This window comes from Tupaia chinensis, unplaced genomic scaffold (genome assembly GCF_000334495.1).
Source record: "Tupaia chinensis unplaced genomic scaffold, TupChi_1.0 Scaffold000444_1, whole genome shotgun sequence".
Classification (NCBI taxonomy): Eukaryota; Metazoa; Chordata; class Mammalia; order Scandentia; family Tupaiidae; genus Tupaia; species Tupaia belangeri.
Window position 1 is genome coordinate 795,272 of NW_006159949.1, and position 22,223 is coordinate 817,494.

The following is a 22,223-nucleotide window of genomic DNA, read 5'->3' on the forward strand; positions in this document are numbered from 1 at the left end:
TGGGGGGGCGCCGGCCAGGCCGTTCCCGGCGCCATTCACTTCTTTTTGAGAAAGAAGTATTTATTTAATTTGTTTTTATTCTTTTTTTATCCTTTTTTTTTAAAAAAATATCTGTTTAATTTATTATTCTTCAATTTGACCAGAGGGAGGTAGAGAGAGGGAGAGTGAGAAAGCAAGCCACCAGATCCGGGACTTGAGCCATGTTTGGCCATTTGGGAGTCCAACACCTTAATCACCATGCCATCTCTTGGCCCTTATTATTATTATTATTTCTTGATTTGACTAGAGAGAGAGAGAAGCAAAGTGAAGAAGGAAGCTGCCAGGTCCTGGACTCAAACCACTGTTGGCTATGTAAGAGTTCAGCACCTTAACCACCATGTCACCTGTTAGCCCCTTCATTGACTCTTCTTTTGGACCTGGAGACAAACAGTATGGGTTCTGGTCTTAGGTCACTGAGAAACTATATTGTGGTATCTAAATCTTCGTGTCTAGCAATATATATAGCCTCTGAAGAAATTCACAGAACATATTATGACAGTTGTATTTTAGAGGTATGCATTTTTTGTCTGTATAGCTGTGTGTGAAATTTAGTTGTTTTTGCCATACCCTCCCCCCCTCTTTTTTTTTTTTGAGAGATTTTTGCTATAGGGTGCATGTACTCACCAGAAAGACAGAGTGAAACAGAGAGACAGAAAGTGAGAAATTACCCCCCAGAGGGGATGGCCACGCCACAATCCCTTCTCTTTCATTCTCCTCATGGGATCTTGGGCATATGTGCACATGTGGCAGGTATAAGTTTAAGCCACTGGGTCCAGGATTGGAAATGCGATCAGCTACATGGGAGTCCAGCGACAGCCATTATGCCAACTGCTGGTCCCGCCATTTCCCCTTTTATAACACTGGAATCTAACCATATGTCCACCAGGCTTCTGTAGGCAAATCTGACAAGAAGTATGGTATAAAAGCAACCAAAAAGAGAGAAAAACGATTTAAAAAGTGTGTATTTTCTCACTTGACATTCTTTCTGGAGAGAAGGTACTACAGAATGAGGTGAAAGATGTGTGTTAACTGTTATTTGGGTGCAGTTCAAGTGGGCTTTTCTTAGGGACATTATCTTGCCAAATAGTTTATCTCGCTGAATCTCTCTCTCTCTCTTTGCCTCACTAATAGAAGAGAGAAAGAAATGAAGGGAAACTCTTAACATAAAGATGGTAGTATAAGACAACAGTTTCTCTCTTTCTGGTTCTAACTTTAGAATTCATTGTATTTTCAGAAAATACAAGGGTTATTAATAAAAGAGCAGGATATGTATATATGATGTGTGTGTGTGTGTGTGTGTGTGTGTGTGTGTGTGCATGTATATGTAAATGGTTTGATTGATGGTGGTTGCTTGGAATGCTGGGGTGATCTGTGCCTAGAGCTTGAATTGCAGTGCACAATGGAGAAATGCTCTTTTTGTGTAGACTCTTGTCTAGTAAATCACAGTCATGGAGGAAGACACATAAAAATACAGCAGGGTTTTCTTTTCGGGGTAGACTTTGTGATGTTGGGAATAGAGTCTGTTTTGCCTTTGTTCCTGTTTCTTCCTTAGTTTGGGGATTAATTTATTCCGTTGAGTGCTTGCTAAATTCTAGTGCCTTGAGCTAAGACTTTGGTAAGTGGTCATTTTATTGTCAGGTGTTCAGTGGCTCATTGAACATAAAATCTCCTGTAGTATAGATGATAAACTATAGTACTGCCATTTAGTCAATGTATTTTAAAATTCAGTTACTGATAAATATGCTCTTCTTTTTTTTTTCTTTTAAGGTTAAAATGGGCTTGTTGGTGGACCTGACAAATACTTCTAGGTTCTATGACAGAAATGACATAGAAAAAGAAGGAATCAAATATATAAAACTTCAGTGTAAAGGGTAGGTTGTGTATTAAGACTCTTCAATATTGAATTCTTTGAATCTTGAAATTTGTAGTCTCTTCTTTTTTCAAACAATTTTTTCTGTATTACCAGACATGGTGAATGCCCTACAACTGAGAATACTGAAACGTTCATTCGTTTGTGTGAGCGATTTAATGAAAGAAGTCCACCTGAGCTTATCGGTATGTTTGGGTTTACTTTACCACTGGGGAATATCTTATCTTGCAGTTAAATTTCTGTTCTCTTTTTGGCAAGTGAGTAGATACGGGAATTTTTTTCTTTTTTCACTTTTAACTAATCACTAAATAGTGTGATACGAATTTCTTTCTTTTCTAAAAAATGCCAAGAGGTATATGTGGTCACCAGAGACAGAGAGAGAGGGGGAGAAAAGGAGAGAGAAAGCGTACCTTCAGTGGGGTGTGGTCTTATTGCAGTCCATTCTACGTTTCTCCAACCACTCAGCTATGAGGCTGGCCCACTAAGTAGTATTTATTATATTGTAAGAGACGTTTTTGTGAGTTATACAAAAGTGTGTTTTCATAATTGTTGTTTTTCAAGGTAAATCTGTACTTGGTCCTCTTCAGATATACTGCTGGGAAAGTGTACATTAAACACTAGCTATTTATTTTTAATAATTTTACACTGTATGCCATGTGTGTTCTTCTGAAACTTTCTTTTTTCATTCTTATATTTCTGAGTGACTCATGATGCATGTAATTGTAGTTCATTTTTGCTGTTGTATAGTTGTATTAGTTTACTCTATTGCTAATGGCTGAAATACCTGCAACTAGGTGATTTTATAAGAGTAGAAATTTGACGCCAGCAGGTGGCGCTGAGGTTAAGGCAGCTGGATCCCACCTGGCTGGCTGTGCGATTTGAGCCCTGGACTTGGTAGCTTGAAAATCATGCAGGGTGTCTGTGCGTGAGTATCCAAAATCCCGAGAAGAGAATGGAAGAGGGGGTTGTGGTGTGGCCATCCTTCTGGGAGGTAATTTCTCACGTTGCCTCTCTGTCTCCCTCTGGCAAGTGTATATACTCTATAGCAAAACCGAATAGAAATTTGTTTAGTGCACAGTTGTGAAGATCAGTGGTCTAGGGGCCACATCGGGGAGGGTCTTTTTGTTGGTGGATAGCATGGCAGAGGGCATCACATGGTGAGAGAGTAGGGGTTAAATGGGCCAGATCCCATGCGACTGACTGTGCAGTTTGAACCCCTCTGCAATGGCTTGAAAAACATGCTGGGCATATAGATATGCATGCCCACAACACTGACAGGGTAGAAAAATGGAACAGATGGGATTATAGTATGTTCATACCCTTTGGAGGGTGCTTTCTCTTTCTCCCCTCTCTTTCTCTCTCTTTATTGCACACCCATGACCCTCTAAATTAAGAAAAAACTTTTTATTGCTCAAAATCTTGTCTGTTTAAATTGCTGAAAGGTTTTTTTCTTTGTTTAATAAATATTTATTGATGTGGGGCCAGCAAGTGACCTGGTGGTTAAAAGTGCTGGACTCCCAGACGGCTGACTGCTGTTTGAGTCCTAGACTGGCAGCTTGCTTTCTCACTTTCTGTCTCTGGTAAGTGCATGTGCCCTATAGCAAAACATAATACAAATAAATAAAATTAATATAAATACATAAAATTAAATACATAATTCTTTAAAAAATATTTATCGACTTAATGGAGACAGTGGATTTTAAAAACACAAATTAACTTCAGTTCTGCTGAAGTTTCATCAAGATTTTACTTGCATTTGTATGGTAAATTTAAAACTTTTTTTTGAAACAAATAATGTCTTCAAGTGTTTATTTTAGTATTTAAGTATTTTTTTTTTTTCAAAAAGACTGCCTATTGTGTCTCAATAACTTTATTACTTGTTGTTTTGCCCTTTTGTTAAAGGAGTGAGAGAGGAAATTTAGGATAGGAACTTTCAACTCAGATTACTTAAAATATAATCCAAACTCTGGGACTAGCAGATGGTGTTAAGGTTATGTTGCTGGACTCTCATGTAGTTGATGGTGATTTGAGTCCCGGACCTGGTGGTGTGCCCAAAATCCCAAGAGGAGAAGGGATTGTGGTGTTGCCATCCGCCCTGGGGGCTGATTTCTCACTTTTTGTCTCTCTCTGTCTCCCTGGCGATTGCATGAGCCCTATAGCAAAAATCTCTTTAAAAAAATATATATATGTAATCCATGTTCTACTCCTTACTAGCTATGTAAATGACACTGGACAAGTTTTTTAACCTTTCTTTTTTTTTTTATAATTATTATTATTTTTAACTTTATTTATTTGCTTATTTAGAGTGACAGAGTGAGGGGGGAGAGAGTGAGAAAGCAGGCCGCCAGGTCCCAGACTTGAACCGCAACCAGCCATGTGGGAGTCCAGTGTCCTTAACCACCATGCCACCTGCTGGTCCCAAGTTTTTTAGCCTTTCTAAACCTCTATTTCTTATCACAAAATGGGGTGGTATTATCTACCTAAAAGGTTTATTATGAGAAGAAAATAAGATCATGTATGTGAAACAGTTTATGCAGAAACTAGTAGAGAGGAAATGCTCAATAAATATTAGTATTATTAATATTATGATTAATGAGATGATTCTCTATATTTTCTAACTAGTTATAGTTTATTTGCAAGAAAATTACTTGTGTTTTTTTCATTTATCTTGTGTCTGAATATATCCCTTGGACTTTTTTTTATTATTGTTAATAGTTTTAAAGTTTCTCTGAATGGCGGGACCAACAGTTGGTGTAATGGCTATGTTGCTGGGCTCCCATGTAGTTGGCCGTGGTTTGAGTCCTGGATCTGGTGGCTTAAAGTCACATCGGGTGTGTGTGAGTTTGTGTTTTCACTTGGCTGAACTTGATTGGAACCCTAGTTACGGGGGCTTGAAAAACTCTAGACTCGTGTACATTGTATTTCCAAAATCCTGATGGGATGGAGAAATGAAAGAAAAAAGAGTGTAGCATGATCTACTGGGGGGTGTTTTCTCCTGTTTCCACCCACCTTACCTCTCTCTCTCGCTTTCTCTCTGGCAAATGCACAAACCATCTGTCTATGAAAAAAACCCAAAAGGCAAAAAACAAGAAAATACATTTAACAACATTTAAAAAATTACTAAAAATCTGGGACCAGCAAGCAGTGTAGTGGGTAAGTTGCTGGACTTCCACATGGTGGAACATGGTTCAAGTCCCAGATTCAGCAACTTGAAACTCATGCCAGGTGTGTGTGCATGCGTGCCCAAAGTCCGAGAGGAGACTGAAGGAGAAAGGATTGTGTGTGGCCATCCCCCTGGGGCTGATTTCTTGTTTTCTGTCTCTCTCTGTCAGGCACATGTGCCCTATAACAAAAATCTCTTTTAAAAAATTTCCAAAAAACTGAAAGGCCAATGAATTGGAAAAAATTTCAAACAACTCATATAAAAAGTTTATTTATGTCATCTAGCCATCAGGAGAGAAAGAATGATTTAATAAACTATGAGAAACAAATGATTAGTTATGTGGAAAATCTATCAACTATATCCTCAGTTTAAGCCAGCTGCCAACATAAATACCACAAAGAATAAAGAATGTTAAAACCAAATCTCAAATATTCTAGAAAGTCCTAGCACCATTTTTTACAATGACCAAAAAAAAAAAAAAAAAAAGGAAAAAAGAAAAATCAAAACATGGAAACTAATGCAAATATCCTTCCAAATACTGTCATTTTAGAATTATTTATTTATTTATTGTTTATTGTCTGGTTCTTTTTTGTCATCCTGTTGGGATTTTGGGCATACATGCACCTGTGCCTAGCGTGTTTTTCAAGTTGTTGGGCTCAGGATATGAACAGTGGTTAGCTGTGTGGGATCTAGCTCCCTTAACTGTGAGGCCATGGGGCCAGCGCAGTTGATATTCTCATCTACAAAGATATTTTATAAACAGGCAGAAAGGGCATTTCTTAATAGAAGCATATGAAAAAAAGTTTATAAAGATAAAATACAAATAGCCAAGAACACATGAAAAATTTTTCATTCTCACTTCTTAATGAGAGATGCATTTAAGATATATGTTGTTACTTAACCCTCCCCATCAAATTGGCAAAGATTTAAAAATTTATAATGTCCACTAGCATCAAGGATTAGATAAACTGGGTGCACTCATGAGACATTCTTAAATTAGAGTGTTAATTGGTATATAGCCTCTCTGGAGGAACAATTTAGTGGTTTATTTTTAAGGTTTATTTATCTCTTCCATGAGAGAAAAAGATAGAGAGAGGTGAGGAGAGGACACTCCCAACGGGATCTTTGTGCTCACAACTAACTCCCAACCTCAGTCACACAGGATTATAGGCTTGTGCGAGTGTACTTGGTGTGCATTGAAAGACTCAGGAGGTGAACTAGGACCGTCCCGTGTGGCAGTAACAACACTGTGTTACTGCCGTGCCACTATGCACGGTGAGCCCATCCATTGTGTACAGGGAGACATCGGAACGCTCACTCTGGGACTTCGTATCAAGCTTTAGCTTTGCTGAGAGTTTTGTTACCGTGGAAGCATACTGTGACCAATAGTAAACATTTGTGATGTGGAAGAAGTTAGACTCAGGTTTTCTTCCTTTTTTTCCTTTGTGCTAGAGGATTCATACACTCACCAGAGACAGTGAGACAGAAAGTGGGGGGAAGGAAAAAGCACCCCTCCGTGGGGAATGGTCATGTGCAAACCATTCTTTCTCATCTCTCTCTCATTTTGGGACTTTGGGCATGCGCACACACACACCTGGTGTGTTCCTTAAGCTGTGAGATCTTAAACCATGTGGTTGACTGTGTGGGATCTGGCTGTATTAACTATCAAAGCTGACCTAAATCAGGCTTTATTTTCAAAGCTATGCTTGTGTTTTAAGAAATCATCTTTAGGGGCCAGGAGGTAGTATAGTTATTAGTTCCTAGACTCCCATAAGGCTGACCACAGTTCGAGTCCTGAATCTGGTGGTTTGAAAATCACTCAGTGTGTGTGTGCATTTGTGCCCAAAATATCATGAGAATAGAGGAGAAGGGACTGCAGCATGGCCATTTCCCCTGGGAGATAATTTCTCGCCTTTTCTCTGTCTCTCTTTGGTGAGAGCACGTGCCCTATGGCCAAAATAAAAGAAAAAGTTTAAATTAGTCATGTATTGTTAGCTCATCAATTACAATTGATAATAGATTTAATTATCAATTGAAAATTGGTAAATATTAGACCGTAACAAATAACTATCACTTGATAATTAGTGTCAGTGTGTTCTAATAATGAAGGCTTAGTGTAATCAGGCTTAAATCTAAAGTTCTGAAACATAGAAGCCTGAAATCTTTCCTTTTTTTTTTTTTTTGCTACTGGCCATGTGCACTTGGCTGGAGAGAGAGACAGAGAGAGGTAAAGTGAGAAATTACTCCCCTGGAGGATAACCATGCCATAGTCCTTCTTCCCTATTCTCCCCTTGGGATTTTGGGCATGCATTGCATATGCACTTGGTGTGATTCTCAGGCTGCCAGGTCAGGGACCTGAACCACCCAGTTGCCACGTGGGATCTATTTATAGCACTTCAGCCACCATGCCACCTGCTGGCTCAGAAGCCTGAAATGTTTTCTGATGTTTAGGAAGAACCATAGCTTCACAGTCCTTTATATGAATCCTTTGGGACCAGATGTTTCTGATTTTTAACAAGGCTAGCTTCTTTGAGCACTACTCTCTATTTTTATCTATCTATCTATCTATCTATTTATTTATTTTTATGGAAACTTTCAGACATACTGAAAGTAAGAACAGTCAGGTGAAACCTGTGGATCCATCATGCAGCTTTAGCAATAATTTTGGTGATTTTTAAATCTTTCCCTTCCTCCCCTTTACAATTCTTTTTGTGGTATTTTAAATAGAGCAAATCACATATTATCATGTCATTTCACTAGAACTGTTTCAATATGCATCTCTTGAGAAGGACTTTCAAATTTTATATAGTCACTATGCAATTATTATACCAAAAAAGGTGGTTATAAATTCCTTGATGTTATCGAAAACCATTTTTAGATTTCCTGAACTATCTAAACAATGTCTTTTTAAATTTAGTTTTTCCTGGTCCAGCCGGTGGCAGATGGTAGTTTAGATGGCTAGATGTCCCTTGACTGACAGCTTAGTTTAAGTCTGAGACCTGACATCTTGAAAAAACACTGGGTGTATGTGTGTGTGTCAAGGATCTTGAAGGGTGGAATAAACAGAGGAGAGGGGATTGTGGCATTACCATTCCCCATGGGGAAGTTCTCCTCAGCAGTGCCCCCCACCTTCCCAGAGCATACTCCTTATGGGGAAAAAAAGCTAGTTTTTTCTTTTTTGAGAGGTTTTTGCTATAGGACGCATGCGCTCCTATAGAGAGACAGAAAGCGAGAAATCATCCCCCATGGGGGATGGCTACGCCACAATCCCTTCTGCTCCATTCTCCTCTTGGAATCTTGGGCATGCAGGAACACCCGCCTGGCGTGAGTTTTAAGCCACTGTGTACGGGATTCGAACCATGGTCAACTACATGGGAGTCCAGTGATATAGCCATTATGCTAACTGCTGGTCCCCAAAAATCTAGTTTTTTCAATCAGGATTCAGTAATTTTCACATATTGATGTTATATCTGTTAAGTTTCAAATTTTCTTTCTCTCTCTCTTTTTTCAGAAGTTTTTACTATAGGGCGAGTATGCTCGCCAGAAAGACAGAGACAGACAGAAAGCGGGAAATCACCCCCAGGGGATATAGCCACGCCGCAATCCCTCCTCCTTTATTCTCCTCTTGGAATCTTGGGCACACATGCATGCACAAGTGCCCAGAGTGAGTTTAAAGCCACTGGGTCTGGAACTCGAACCGCGGTCGACCACATGGGAGTCCAGCTACATAGCCATTACTCCAACTGCTGGTCCCTCTTTCTCTCTTTTTAAAATGTCAAAGTTTTGGGGTGCCAGCAGGTGGCGTGGTGGTTAAGGTGCTGGACTCCCACATTGCCAGCCGCAGTTTGAGTTCCTGGACTTGACAGCTTGCTTTCTCACTTTCTCTCTCTTTCAAGCTCTCTCCCTCTCTGGTCAAATTGAATTAATAACTACGTAAAGTTAAAATATAAAAATTAAAAAAAGTCATAATTTTGGGGACCTGCAGGTGGTGTAGTGGTTGAGGGTGCTGGACTCGCACATGGCCGACTGCGGTTTGAATTTCCGACCTGTTGGCTTGCTCTCTCTCTCTCTCTCTGTCCCTTTCTGGTCAAATGTAAATAAATAAATAAAGTCAAATAAAATAATTCTGTAAAAGATGTCTTTTTTTTGAGAAGTTATGTCATTGCTCTGTAAGATATTTCATATTCTGGATATATCTCTATCTCACTGCTTCCCCGTGGTATCAGTTAGCTTGTTCCTTTACCTCCTGTATGTTCTGCCAATTGGTAGTTAAATCTGAGGACATACTCAGATTTAGTTTTAGGGTTTTAGATGAGGATAATTCCTAATCGGCACTGTGTATTTCCTTTTACACCCCATTGGGAAGCAGGTAATGTCTGCTTGTCCCACTGTTAGTGGTTCTAAGATGAGTAAGTGGATTCAGTGTCGTCAGCTTATTTCTTCTGTTAGTTCTCATGTAGTTGGCCATGGTTAGAGTCCTGGACCTAGCAGTTTGAAATTCAAGTCGGGTGTGTTTGCTTGCATGCCAAAAATCCTGAGAGGAGAAAGGAGGCGTTGCGGCGTGGCCATTTACACTGGGAAGTGATTTCCTGTTTTCTGTCTCTTTCTCTCTCTCTGGCTAGCACACAAGCTCTATAGCAAAAATCTCTTAAAAAAAAAATTCTTCGTCTAACTTTTACCTAGTGGCTTTAGGGTCTGTTGATGATTATTGCCTTTTGTATTCTTTCATTTCTTCATGTTTTAGCTTGAATTCTTTAGTAAGAATTATTTCTTTTTAACAATTTGGTTATTTTGAAATGTAGTTTGTACTGGAAAAGTAATTTATATATTTGATTCTTTTATTTCTCAATTTTCAGAATAATGAGTTGGTATCTTGGTAATTTCCAGTGATCTCTGATTTTTTCTAGTTTTGCTATAGGGCACATGTGCTTACCAGAGAGAGACAGACAGAAAGAAAGACGAAGTGAGAAAGCAGTATCCAGGGGGGATGGCCATGTTGCAACCCCTCCTCTTCCATTTCCCCTTGGGATTTTGGGAACGCATGCACATGAACTCAGTGTGATTTTTACATGGTCCGGGACGTGAACCACACAGTTGACCCTGTGGGATCTAGCAGCCTTAAACAATCACAACACTGGCTGGCCCTGATCAATTTTATTTTTGGAGTATTCCTGAACTAATGAGTTTTTTAACAATATAGTTGATGTAGTTCAGTCAGTTGCAGTGATATTTAGTCTGATGTTCGGATTCTTCTATCTTAAGCCTTTGGGAACCCCCCTCAGGTTTGTTTTTGTGTACTTTTGATGTCATCCCAGCAATTTTTTGATGGTAACCTTGGCTTTCCAAACTTAGAATCAGTTATTTCTTCAAGGAGTTTGCTTTTCTTTTAGTGGAAAATAATATTTAAGATTGTTTGATTATTAGAGCGCATCCTTTAATCAAACACATTAACATTTCAGTAGTTAAATATGAATTTTTTTGAGAGTTTTTTGCTATAGGGTGTGTGCACTCACCAGAAAGACAGTGACAGAAAAATGAAAAATCACCCGGGGGAATGGTTACACCATAATCCCTTCTCCTCCATTCTCCTCTTGGGATCTTGGGCACACACGCACATGTACCTGGTGTGAGTTCAAGTTACTGGGTCCAGGACTCAACCGTGGTTGACTATGTGGGAGTTCAGCAACATAGCCATTGTGCCAACTGCTGGTCCCAAATATGAATTTTTTCTTTTATTTTAAGAGAGATTTTTGCTATAGGACGCATATGGTTGCTGGAAAGATAGAGGCAGAGACAGAAAGCAAGAAATCACCCCCCGGGGGGATGGCTATGCTGCAATCCCTTCTCTAGTCTCCTCTTGGAATTTTGGGCACACACACACACGTGCACACGCCTAGCGTGAGTTTTAAGCTGCTGCGTCCGGGACTCAAACTATGGTCGATTACATGGGAGTCCAGTGATGTAACCATTACACCATCTGCTGGTTCCAAACATATGAATATAAATTCACACTAATGATTAAAAATAGACTATAAATAACATCCTGTCAGTTCAGGTTAGGGTTTGTCCTAATTAATTTTGTTTAAACAAAAAAATTTTGTTTATTTTAGAACATTTTTGCAGTTATAATTACACGTAAGAGATTGCAGAGCTGGCGTGGATTTGTTTGCACGTACAAAAATAAACTGTTTGGAGAGTAAGAATTTTGTGGACCGGAGACATTTAAAAATCAGTATCAAAATAGAAATAGCAGGGCCAACAAGTGGAGTCGTGGTTGAGGCACTGGACTAGAACATGGCCAGCTGTGGTTCAAATCCTGGACCTGGTGACTTGCTTTCTCACTTCCCCCCTCTCTCTCTCTCTCTGATGAGCACACATGTCCTTTAGCAAATTAAAATAAAACATAAATAAAATAATTCTTGAAAGAAAAAAAGAAATAGTTGATATCTTGATAAATGGTAGACTGTGAATAGCAGATATGTGTCTTAGCTAATGTCTCTATTTATTTTTTAATTTTAATTAAAAAAATTTTTTTTTTTTTTTTCTTTGCTATAGGGTGCATGCACTTGCTAGAGAAAGAGAGAGCAAGAAAGAGCATGAGAGAGAAATCACCCCCCAGGGATATGAATACACCACAGTCCCTTCTCCTCCATTCTCCTCTCAGAATTTTGGGCATACAGACACATGTGCCCAGTATGTTTTTCAAGCTACTGGAACTAAAGGACTCAAACCATGAAGTCAGCTTTGTGGAATCCAGCCACCTTAACCACCACACTATTGGCTAGACCCAAACTAATGAATTCTGAATAGTTTTACCACTGATTTTTTTGTGGAAACTTGGATGGATAACATGGATTTTTTTCACCTATATTATCACCAGATCATAATGGGTGCTACAGAGTCATGATAATGACTAAGTGAAGCTAAATATTATATTGCATAGGAAAGGGCCATGTGGGAGTCCAGTGCCCTTAGCCACCACGCCACCTGCTGGTCCCCAGCCTCTATTTATTTTAAGTGTTTCTAGTTATGTATGCAAGTCAAAGATTTTTTAATATGTATTTTCATGAGTCATACATGTTTATGCTCTTGGAAAACATTTCTTTTGATTAAAGAAAACATTTAAGATACTTGGCACATAGTAGGTTCTTTTATTTATTATTATTATTATTTTAGTTTCAGTTCTTTTTAAAATTAATTAATTAATTAATTAATTAATTTTTATTTATTTATTTATTTTTTATTTTTATTTTCTACATTAATTCACTATACACCATCACAACACACCAATGAATTTTCCATCCAAAATACACTGTGCATTGGTTCAATCAAGCACATCAACATACATGTTCTCAGCAAATAATTTTCCAATTCTTACATCCTGCATACCTTGCCCTTTGTCTTGCCATCCCTGATTCCCCATCCCCCACCCTCTGCTATGTCCCATCTTCCTCCTCCATCGTCCCTGGCATCCATGGTTGCCCTCATTTATTATTATTTTTTAGAGTATTTTGCTATAGGATGTGTGTGATTACCAGAGAGACAGAGATAAACAGAGAGACAGAAAGCAAGAAATCACGCCCCATGGTGGTTGGCCGCACCACAATCCCTTCCCCTCCATTTTCTTCTCGAAATTCTGGGCATGCATGCACACGCACCCTGTGTGATTTTCAAGCTGCTGGAGCCAGGACTTGAACTATGGTTGACTATTTGGGATTCCAGTTCCTTAACCACCATGCCACCTGCTGGCCCCTCGTTTTTCAGTCCTAAAAATTTATTTTTAAAGTTTAGTATTTTCCCATGAAATAGAACATGTACATGCACATAAGAGGGAGAGGAAGGGATGGAGGGAGACAGGCACCCTTGAGAGGGTATTTTGGCACAAAGATACCCTTCCTCTAGCCCTCCAGTTAATCAGGATTTCGGGCACATGCACCGCCTGACCTGCTTTTGAGTTAACCGAACATTCAGACTTGCGGTTGTCCGTGTGGCTTTCAGTAGTTCTGTTTAGTATGCTACTTACGACTGACGCCACTGAGGTTGGGCCTAAAATTTTATCAGGTTGGTAGGTAGAAAGGAAGTGGTGTGTGTTGAGGCCTGGCTTAACTTAAGAAAATAAGTTGCTATCAGCTCTTTATACTGTTACCTCTTTTTTTTAAGGAATTATTTATTTTATTTACTATTTTAAATTTGGTATAGGGCATGTACACTCACCAGAGAGAGGGAGGGAAGGAGGGAAGGGGAGAGAGAGAGAGAAAGTGAGAAAACAAGGCATCAGGTTTAGGACTTGAACTGTGGTCAACCATGTAGGAGTCCAGTACCTTAACCACCACGCCACCTGCTGGCCCCAAAGTACCTCTTCTTAAGTTATATTTATATAGTTGGTATGTATATTTGTGTAACTGTAATTTATCTTTAGCTCCTTTTGCTTGTTTCTTTTCTCCATTTGACTTTAAGTTCATATAAATGTATTTATTATATTAGCTTACCCAGAAAATGAAGAGAAGTTCACATGAAGAGTTGCATTGAACTAGTTAATAACAACCTCATCTTCAATTATCAACTGTGGTTAATTTGCCACTAGATGGACCCACTCTCATAATGAAATAAATATGCCTTTTTCCCTTCCCAGTTTTTGCTGTAGGATACGTACACTTGCCAGAGAGAGACAAAGAAAGGGGAAGTTAGAAATCAGCCCCCAGGGAGCATGACCAAGTCTCAGTCCCTTTTTTTCCATTTTGCTGTCAGGATTTGGCACATGCACACATGCCTGCTGTGTTTTCTTTCTTTTTTTGGAGAGGTTTTTGCTATAGGGCGCGTGCGCTCACCAGACAGAGAGAGAGAGACAGACAGAAAGCGAGAAATCACCCCCCGGGGGGATGGCCACGCCGCTATCCCTTCTCCTCTCAGGATCTTGGGCTTGGGCATGCATGCACACATGCCCAGCGTGAGTTTAAGCCACTGGGTCCGAGACTTGAACCTCGGTTGACTACGTGGGAGTCCAGTGACATAGCCATTACACTAACTGCTGGTCCCCCTGCCTGCTGTGTTTTCAAGCTGCTGGGTTTGCAACTAGAATGTGTAGTTGGCCTTATGGGATCTACCCATCTTAACCACACCATCCGCTGGCCTGGAAATTGCTTTTTTTTTTTTTTAAATACATTGACAGGACGAGCACATGGTGTAATGGCTATATCGCTGGACTCCCATGTAGTCAACTGCGGTTCGAGTCCTGGAACGGTGACTTAAACTCGCGCTGGGTGCATGTGCGTGCATGCCCAAGATCCCGAGAGGAGAATGGAGGAGAAGGGATTGTGGCATGGCCATCCCCCCTGGGGGGTGATTTCTCGCTTTCTGTCTCCGTCTCTCTCTGTCTTTCTGGCGAACACACGCCCTCTATAGCAACCCCTCCCCCCCAAAAAAAACATTGATAACATATCTAATTAAACTTACAATTCACTTAATTAATGGAATATTTTTGTATCTGTAGAGATTTGCTATGATAAGATTTTATGAATTTATAATTGTTATTTAAAAAAATCTAGTCAGCTTTTAATGTTCTGAAGTATAACTGAACAATAAGACTAGAACTCTGTATTTGCGTAGTAAAGTGTATCAGGGGTGGGACAGTGGTGCAGTGGTAGAGCTGGGCACACTGAGGCTGTCCCACATGGGTGAGTTCCAGGTTTGCAACTGGAGACCTTTGTGAGTATGCTAGGCATGCTTGTGTCGAGGGTCTAGGGCTGTCTGAGCCCGGAGTGGATTGCAGCATCAGGACTCTGAAGGAGATGCTGACTCTTTGTCTCTCTCTGTCTCTCACTCATGGAAGAAATAAATACATACAGTTAAAACAAATTAAAAGAGAAATTGTACTTTCTTCAATTATTGAAAAATTAAGATTTTTTTTTGGAGAGGTTTTCGCTATAGGGCGCGTGCGCTTGCCAGACAGACAGAGAGAGACAGAGACAGAAAGCGAGAAATCACCCCCCAGGGGGGATGGCCACGCCGCAATCCCTTCTCCTCCATTCTCCTTTTAGGATCTTGGGCACACACACACACGCGCCCGGCATGAGTTTTAAGCCACCGGGTCCGGGATGCGAACCGCGGGCGACTACGTGGGAGTCCAGCGACATAGCCATTACGCTAACTGCTGGTTCCCCAAAACTTAAGATTTTTAATGTTTAAAAAATTTTTGTTACCAGAGGTTACCTTCAGTTACTGTAGATAGAAGAGTGAGAATACCCCTCCAGTGGGGTGTGTCATACCGCAAACCCTTTTCCTCCATTCTTCCTGTTAGGATTTTGGCCATGCATGCACACATGCCTACTGTATTTTATCAAGCTGCCCAGTCTAAGACTTGAACCATGCAGTTGGCCACATGGGATTCAGCTGCCTTAATCACCATGCCACTGGCTGACTCCCTTGTACTTCTTTTATTTATTTATTTATTTATTTATTTATTTATTTATTTATTTATTTATTTATTTGTACTTCTTAACCTAGTAGTAAATGGTACCAGTGTTCAAGTAGCAACCAAGTTAGAAATCAGACTTTTTTTTGGAGAAGTTTTTGCTATAGGGCACGAGCACTTGCAGGAAAGACAGAGAGAGACAGAGATATTACCCCCACGGGGGATGACCAGGCCGCAGTCCCTTCTCTTCCATTCTTCTCTCTGGATCTTGGGCATACATGCACATGCTCCTGGCATGAGTTTAAGCCATCGGGTCCGGGACTCAAACCACGGTCGACTACATGGGAGCCCAGGGATATAGCCATTATGCCAACTGTTGGTCCTGAAACCAGACTTTTTTTTATATCTTTTCTCCCACTCTTGATAGTAATTTGTCCTTCACATTGCAGTTACTTTATAAAATGATCGAGATGTTCTATTGTGGGTTGAAGTTTTAAAGAAAAATGTGGCCTCTGAAGTGATTTATTAATTTTAAAACAAAGCTACTTTATTTTCCAGGTGTTCATTGTACCCATGGTTTTAATCGCACTGGCTTCCTTATATGTGCCTTTTTGGTGGAGAAGATGGATTGGAGGTATTTATATCTTAAATAATGGAAGATGGTATATTTAGTAATTTGTTTTTGCCAAGTTTTGGTAAACTAATGATTAATTCCATTGGGCAGTTATTCTTTTTCTTTTTAATTTTTCCTACAAGTTCTTTTCCCTTTTAATATTAGGTTGTCAGGAAAGTCATGATGCATTTTTGCATAGAAAAGCATTAAGAAAGTCATAACTTTCCCGATACCTTAATAGTATCTTTTTATGATACCGTTGAGTTCTAGGAAAGCTTATAATGCTGTAAGAAGGAAATATTTTTGGCATAGGATTACTTCATTTAAGCCAGTCAGCATGTTTTTATTGAGCACCTGTTATTGGTGAAGTACATTTTTTAGATCCTGAGAGATTAGAACCTTAGTTCTAATCTTAGTTCTTACTTGATCTGAAATTCCTGAAAACTTGATTTTTAAGAAGAATCGTTTATTTATTTGTTATTATTATTATTATTATTATTTTTGGAGAGATTTTTTTCGCCATAGGTCACGTGCGCTCGCCAGACAGACAGAGACATAGAGACAGAAAGTGAGAAATCACCCCCCAGGGAAGATGGTCACGCCGCAATCCCTTCTCCTCCATTCTCCTCTCGGGATCTTGGGCGCACACGCTCGGCATGAGTTTTAAGCCACCGTGTCCGGGATGCGAATTGCGGTCGACTACGTGGGAATCCAGCGACATAGCCATTACGCGAACTGCTGGTTCCCATTTCATGTTTTCTTGACTGCTGTTTTTTCTTTTTTTTTTTTTTTCCTTCCTTTCTTTTCTTTTTTTTTTTTTAGATAATGCTTTACTATGAGGCAAGACTTTTTTTTAAATTATTTATTTAATTTTGGAGAGGTTTTTGCTATGGGGTGTGTCCGCTTGCCGGAAAGACAGAGAGACAGAAGAGTCAGATCTCAACTTTCAGGGCTTTAAAAAAATTCTTCACGTGTCCTATCCAGGTATGTTCTATACACTCAGCGCCATTTTGAGTTCAGGAAATATCAGTGTACCTTATATGAAAACTGTTTTTTTTTACAATAAATTTGTTCCTTAATAGATTAAATGCCTTGAGTTGAGGACTGTGATTTGTCCATTTATAAACCACTGTTATACTTTATACATTTCTGGAATGTGTTGTGAGTCTTAGTAATGCATAAATGGAGAATAGTGAGGAAATGGCATGGTATTTTTTTCATAGTATTGAAGCAGCAGTTGCTACGTTTGCCCAAGCCAGACCACCAGGAATCTATAAGGGTGATTATTTGAAGGAACTTTTTCGTCGCTATGGTGATATAGAAGAAGCACCACCCCCACCTGTATTGCCAGATTGGTGTTTTGAGGATGAAGAAGATGAAGATGAAGATGAAGATGGAAAAAAGGAATCAGAACCTGGTTCAAGTGCTTCCTTTGGCAAAAGGAGAAAAGAACGGTTAAAACTGGTAATGCTTAAAAATATTATTATAGTCTTTATCTTCTCCTGCAAGCTTTTTGAGATTTATGAAAATGGAATGCTTGTCATGTTTCTTTAGCTGTTTTTTTTTTTTTTAAGAGAGAGATTTTTGCTATAGGATGCATGTGCTTGCTGGAGAGAGAGACAGAAAGTGAGAAGTCACCCCCGCCCCCCGGGGATGACCACATTGCAGTCCCTTCTCCCCCATTCTCATCTTGGGATTTTGGGAATGGATGCATCTATTGGTCCTCTAAAGATTCTTGATAACCATTAGGCTGTCTTTTCCCTCCTGGTAGAGAGTTTGTGTGGTTGCCAGAGAGAGACAGAGAGGAAGGGGAGGGGATCACCCCTTGTGGGGAGATGGTCATGCTGTAATCCTTTCTCATCCATTTTCCTCTCAGGATTTTGGGCATGCATATATACATGCCTGGCCTGATTTTCAAGCTGCTGGGTCCTGGACTCAAACTGCAGGTGGCCATATGGGAATCGAGTGTCTTAACTAACACACCAGAGAAAAGTTACAGTTATCTAAATTAAGTCTTTTTTATTTCTTAGGGAAACTAATTTGAGAATTTACTATTTCTTTTTCTTTTTTTTTTAAAGAGGTTTTTGCTATAGGGCATGTGCACTTGCCAGAAAAAGAGAGACATAAAGTGAGAAATCACCCCCCCGGGGGGGGTTGCCACGCAGCAATCCCTTTTCCTCCATTCTCCTCTTGGGGTCTTGGGCACACATGTACAAGCGTCCAGCATAAGTTTAAGTCACTGGATCTGGGACTCGAACCGCGGTCGACCACATGGAAGTCCAGTGACATAGCCATTATGCCAACTGCTGGTCCCAAGAACTTACTATTTCTTTACAGAGTAGTGTGATATTCCAACTAAATATCTAGGGATAAATTTTACTAACATTTTATAAAATTGTCGCATATTTAAAATAACATTACATAGAAAGTCCACTTTTCCTTCCCATCCTGAAAGGTGTTTTATACTTTCCATGAAGTTGAACTGAGAAGCCTTTCACTTCATTTCTAGCCGTCCTTTATTAATCTACAAATGAAAGGCCTAACAAAATATATTGGTAGTTGGGAACCAGCAGTTAGTGTAATGGCTATGTCGCTGGACTCCCACGTAGTCAACCACGGTTCGTGTCCCGGACCCGGTGGCTTAAAACTCACGCCGGACGCGTGTGCGTGTGTGCCCAAGATCCCGAGAGGAGAATGGAGGAGAAGGGATTGCGACGTGACCATCCCCCCTGGGGGGTGATTTCTCGCTTTCTGTCTCTATGTCTCTCTCTGTCTGTCTGGCGAGCGCACGCGCCCTACAGTGAAAATCTCTCAAAAAAAGAAAAATATATATATATTGGTAGTTATGTTCTTTTCTTGGGGTATAGGAGAACTGTTGAGAGGAAGAGTACTGGTTGTACTTGTACTCATGCCAGTGAATGGTTGTTCAAAGGGGAAAGTTAAGGGGACTAGCAGTTAGCGTAATGGCTATGTCGCTGGACTCCCATGTAGTTGACCGTGGTTCGTGTCCTGGACCTGGTGGCTTAAAACTCACGCTGGGCGCGTGTGCATGCGTGCCTAAGATCCCGAGAGGAGAATGGAAGAGAAGGGATTGTGGCGTGGCCATCCCCCCTGGAGGATGATTTCTTGCTTTCTGTCTGTCTGTCTGTCTCTGTCTGTCTGATGAGCACACGTGTCCTATAGCAAAAAAACCTCTTTAAAAAATCCTGAAAAGGGAAAGTTAAGGAATGTGCGGAGATAATCAAGTGTTAATGAATTAAGATGTGTGGTATATTGTAGCTGAATAGTAAATGCCAAATCCATTAGCAGGCAGTGATTCATACCTAAGGAAAATAGCTTTAAGTTTTGAAAACCGTAAATCATAAAACACAGTTATTTTGGGCTTTTAAAAAAAACTTGTTGGAAAAATATTATTATGAATTAAAAATTTATTTATTTATGTTTCATTGATAGAGGGTACATGCTCTTGCCAGACAGAGAGGAGCAAGAGATAGAGAGGGAGAGAGAGCATCCCTCCCCACCCCAGCCAGGCTGTGGTCACAGCCAAATCCCTTTCCTTCATTTCTCCATCCCATCAGTGTCATCAGTATTTTGTACACAAAGTAATTGTGTTTGATCCTTTTTTTCCTTTTAGATTTTTGCCATATGCATGCTTGACAGAGAGAGGGAAAGTGAGAAATCCTCACGCTAACCCCCCATAGGAGATAACCACACCAGTCTGTTCTATTCTCTTCTCGGGATTTTGGGCATGCACACACATGTACCCAGTGTGACTTTTAGTTGCTGGCACCTGAACTATGGCGGGCCAAATGGGAATCCAGCACCTTAATCACCACGCCACTTGTTGGCCCCATGTTTGATTCTTTTTAAAGGTGTATATCTCTTTATTGAACTCCTAATTCATGTTATGGAGTGATTTTCTTTTCTTCTTTTTTTTTTTTTTTGGAGACTTTGTGCTATTAGGGTGCTTGCTCTTGCCAGAAAAACAGAGAGAGAGGGAGCGAGAGACAGAAAGCGAGAAATCACCCCCATGGGGGATGGCCACACCATAATCCCTTCTCCTCCATTCTCCTCTCAGGATCTTGGGCATGCACGCACATGTGCCTGGTGTGAGTTTAAGCCACTGGGTCCAGGACTTGAACCACGGTTGACTACATGAGAGTCCAGCTACATTGCCATTACACCAACTGCTGGTCCCTGTAGTGATTTTTTTCATCTGAAATTTTTTTCTCTTGTTTTTCTTAATATTGTTATGATCATTATTCTAAATTGTTTCTGTATCTGTGACTTTTTATAGTTTATCAATTGTTAATGAGGAGTTAATAGTACTTTCACTTGGAAGAGACATAGTTCCTTATTTTTCTTATTTCTTATGTCCCTACATTTTTTTTTTTAAGACATTTTTGCTATAGGGCACATGCACTTGCCAGAGACACAGAGAGAGACAGAAAGTGATAAATCATTCCCCAGGGTTTTGGCCAGGACACCATTCTTCCTCTCCATTCTCCTCTCAGGATTTTGGGCGAGCATGCACACATGCCTAGTATAAGTTTCAACCTGCCAGGTCCAGGATTCGAACTGAGATTGGCATGTGGGCTTCAGTGATGTAACCGTTATGCCATCTGCTGGTCCCCCTGCATTGATTTTTAGGCATCTGGTGGAGTTCTCACTTTTTCCTGATGAATGGAATAGATTCTATAGTGGTAGTATTATTAATATTATTATTATTTAGTTTGCTTAATGATTTTTCCTATGACTGTGACCTTTAGTACTGTTGGACAAATCGTTTTGGTATTGATTCTGGCTGAGATTGTTGCAAAAAAAAGTCCTAAATTTTCAGGGATCACAATAGTCAGGAGGGGTATGGGCAGGGGCTGTCTTTGGAGTTGGGGCTGGGGGAGGGGGGGCTATGTGCATCCCTCTACAAGTCTAAGGTTTGGGCAGTGCCTAAATGGGGTCTTCCGTAGTTGTGGTAGGTTGTCAGTAGTTTGGGTAGGTGACAGCCCAAGTAGGTGATGTCTGTGCCTTTTGGAGGAGGTGGAGTCCAAGCAGGGCCCTTTGTGTGGTACGAAAGGAGTGGAGCCCAGACAGATGCCTGTGAGACCGAGGGAATCAGTATTTAAAGGGGGGGGGCAAATGGAGCCCAAGCTGGTCCAGGTATGGTGGTCCCATGAGGTCTGGAGGCAGACAAGGCTGAGCAGAGCCTCTGGTTTCCCTGACAGGGAATCCTGTGAGACCCTGAGGGAAGCAGGCCCAAATGGACTTAGTGAGGCCTGGGTAGGCAGTCCACAAAGCCCAGAGGCAAGCAGGGCCAAGTGGGATCCAAGCATGCTCTAGCTGGGTTTAGGTTAGGACCCCACAAGACCCAGAACCCAGTGGAGCCAACAAATAGGTCCTGGGCAAGAGGGCTTGCCTGGACACAGGTGGGTTTAAGCAAAATGTGGGGGCAGTTCAGTAAGCTCTATGGGAAGTGGGCTAGGTAAGGAGACCTGAGTGGCCTGGAGGCCAGAAGGGCTTAGCCAGCCTGAGTAGACTTGAGTGAGGACTGGACAAGAAGACTTGTGAGGGCCTGACGTGAGCTGATTGGGAGGCTAAGTAGTCAGTTGGTAAAACTTGGGGATATGGCTGCCCTCAGTACTTGAATGTAGCCCTGGCAAGGTGGTCTAGGGCAGTGAAAGGCAAGCTGAGTCTGACAGACCCAAGCAGGGCCTATGCAGCTGATGTGTAACACCTGAGGATGGAACAGCTTTCAGGACTTGAATATGGCCCTGGCAATGTGGTTCAGGAGGGACCAGAGGTCTGTTTAGTCTTTCAGACCTGAGTGGGGCTTACATAGCCTGCCTGGAGAGCCTGGGGGCAGGATGGCCTTTAAGACTCAAATATGCCACTGGAAAGGGGGAGGTGGGAGGTCAGCTGTTTCCTCCTGCCCAGCGGTGCCTATGCAGTCTGCCTGTAATGCCTAGGGGTGGGAGTGGCTCTCAAGACCCAAATGAAGCCCAGGCAAGGTAGCCCAGAAAGGGCCTGGAAGCCAGCCTAGTCTGTGAGGCCTAATCCAGATTCTGCAACCTATAGAGTGTGTGGGTGAATGGTCTGATTGGATTTGATAAGACTCATGTTAGGAGTTAGG

General features: G+C 40.8%; 1 protein-coding gene across 1 annotated transcript in view; it reads left to right on the forward strand.

Moving 5' to 3' along the window:
• RNGTT (RNA guanylyltransferase and 5'-phosphatase) overlaps positions 1–22,223 on the forward strand; it is a 320,988-nt gene that overhangs the window by 11,019 nt on the left and 287,746 nt on the right. The window contains exons 3-6 of the mRNA XM_006155307.3: positions 1,807–1,910; positions 2,006–2,094; positions 16,042–16,117; positions 17,320–17,560. Coding sequence (XP_006155369.1) covers positions 1,807–1,910; positions 2,006–2,094; positions 16,042–16,117; positions 17,320–17,560 — 510 coding nt within the window. The remainder of the gene's footprint in view (positions 1–1,806; positions 1,911–2,005; positions 2,095–16,041; positions 16,118–17,319; positions 17,561–22,223) is intronic.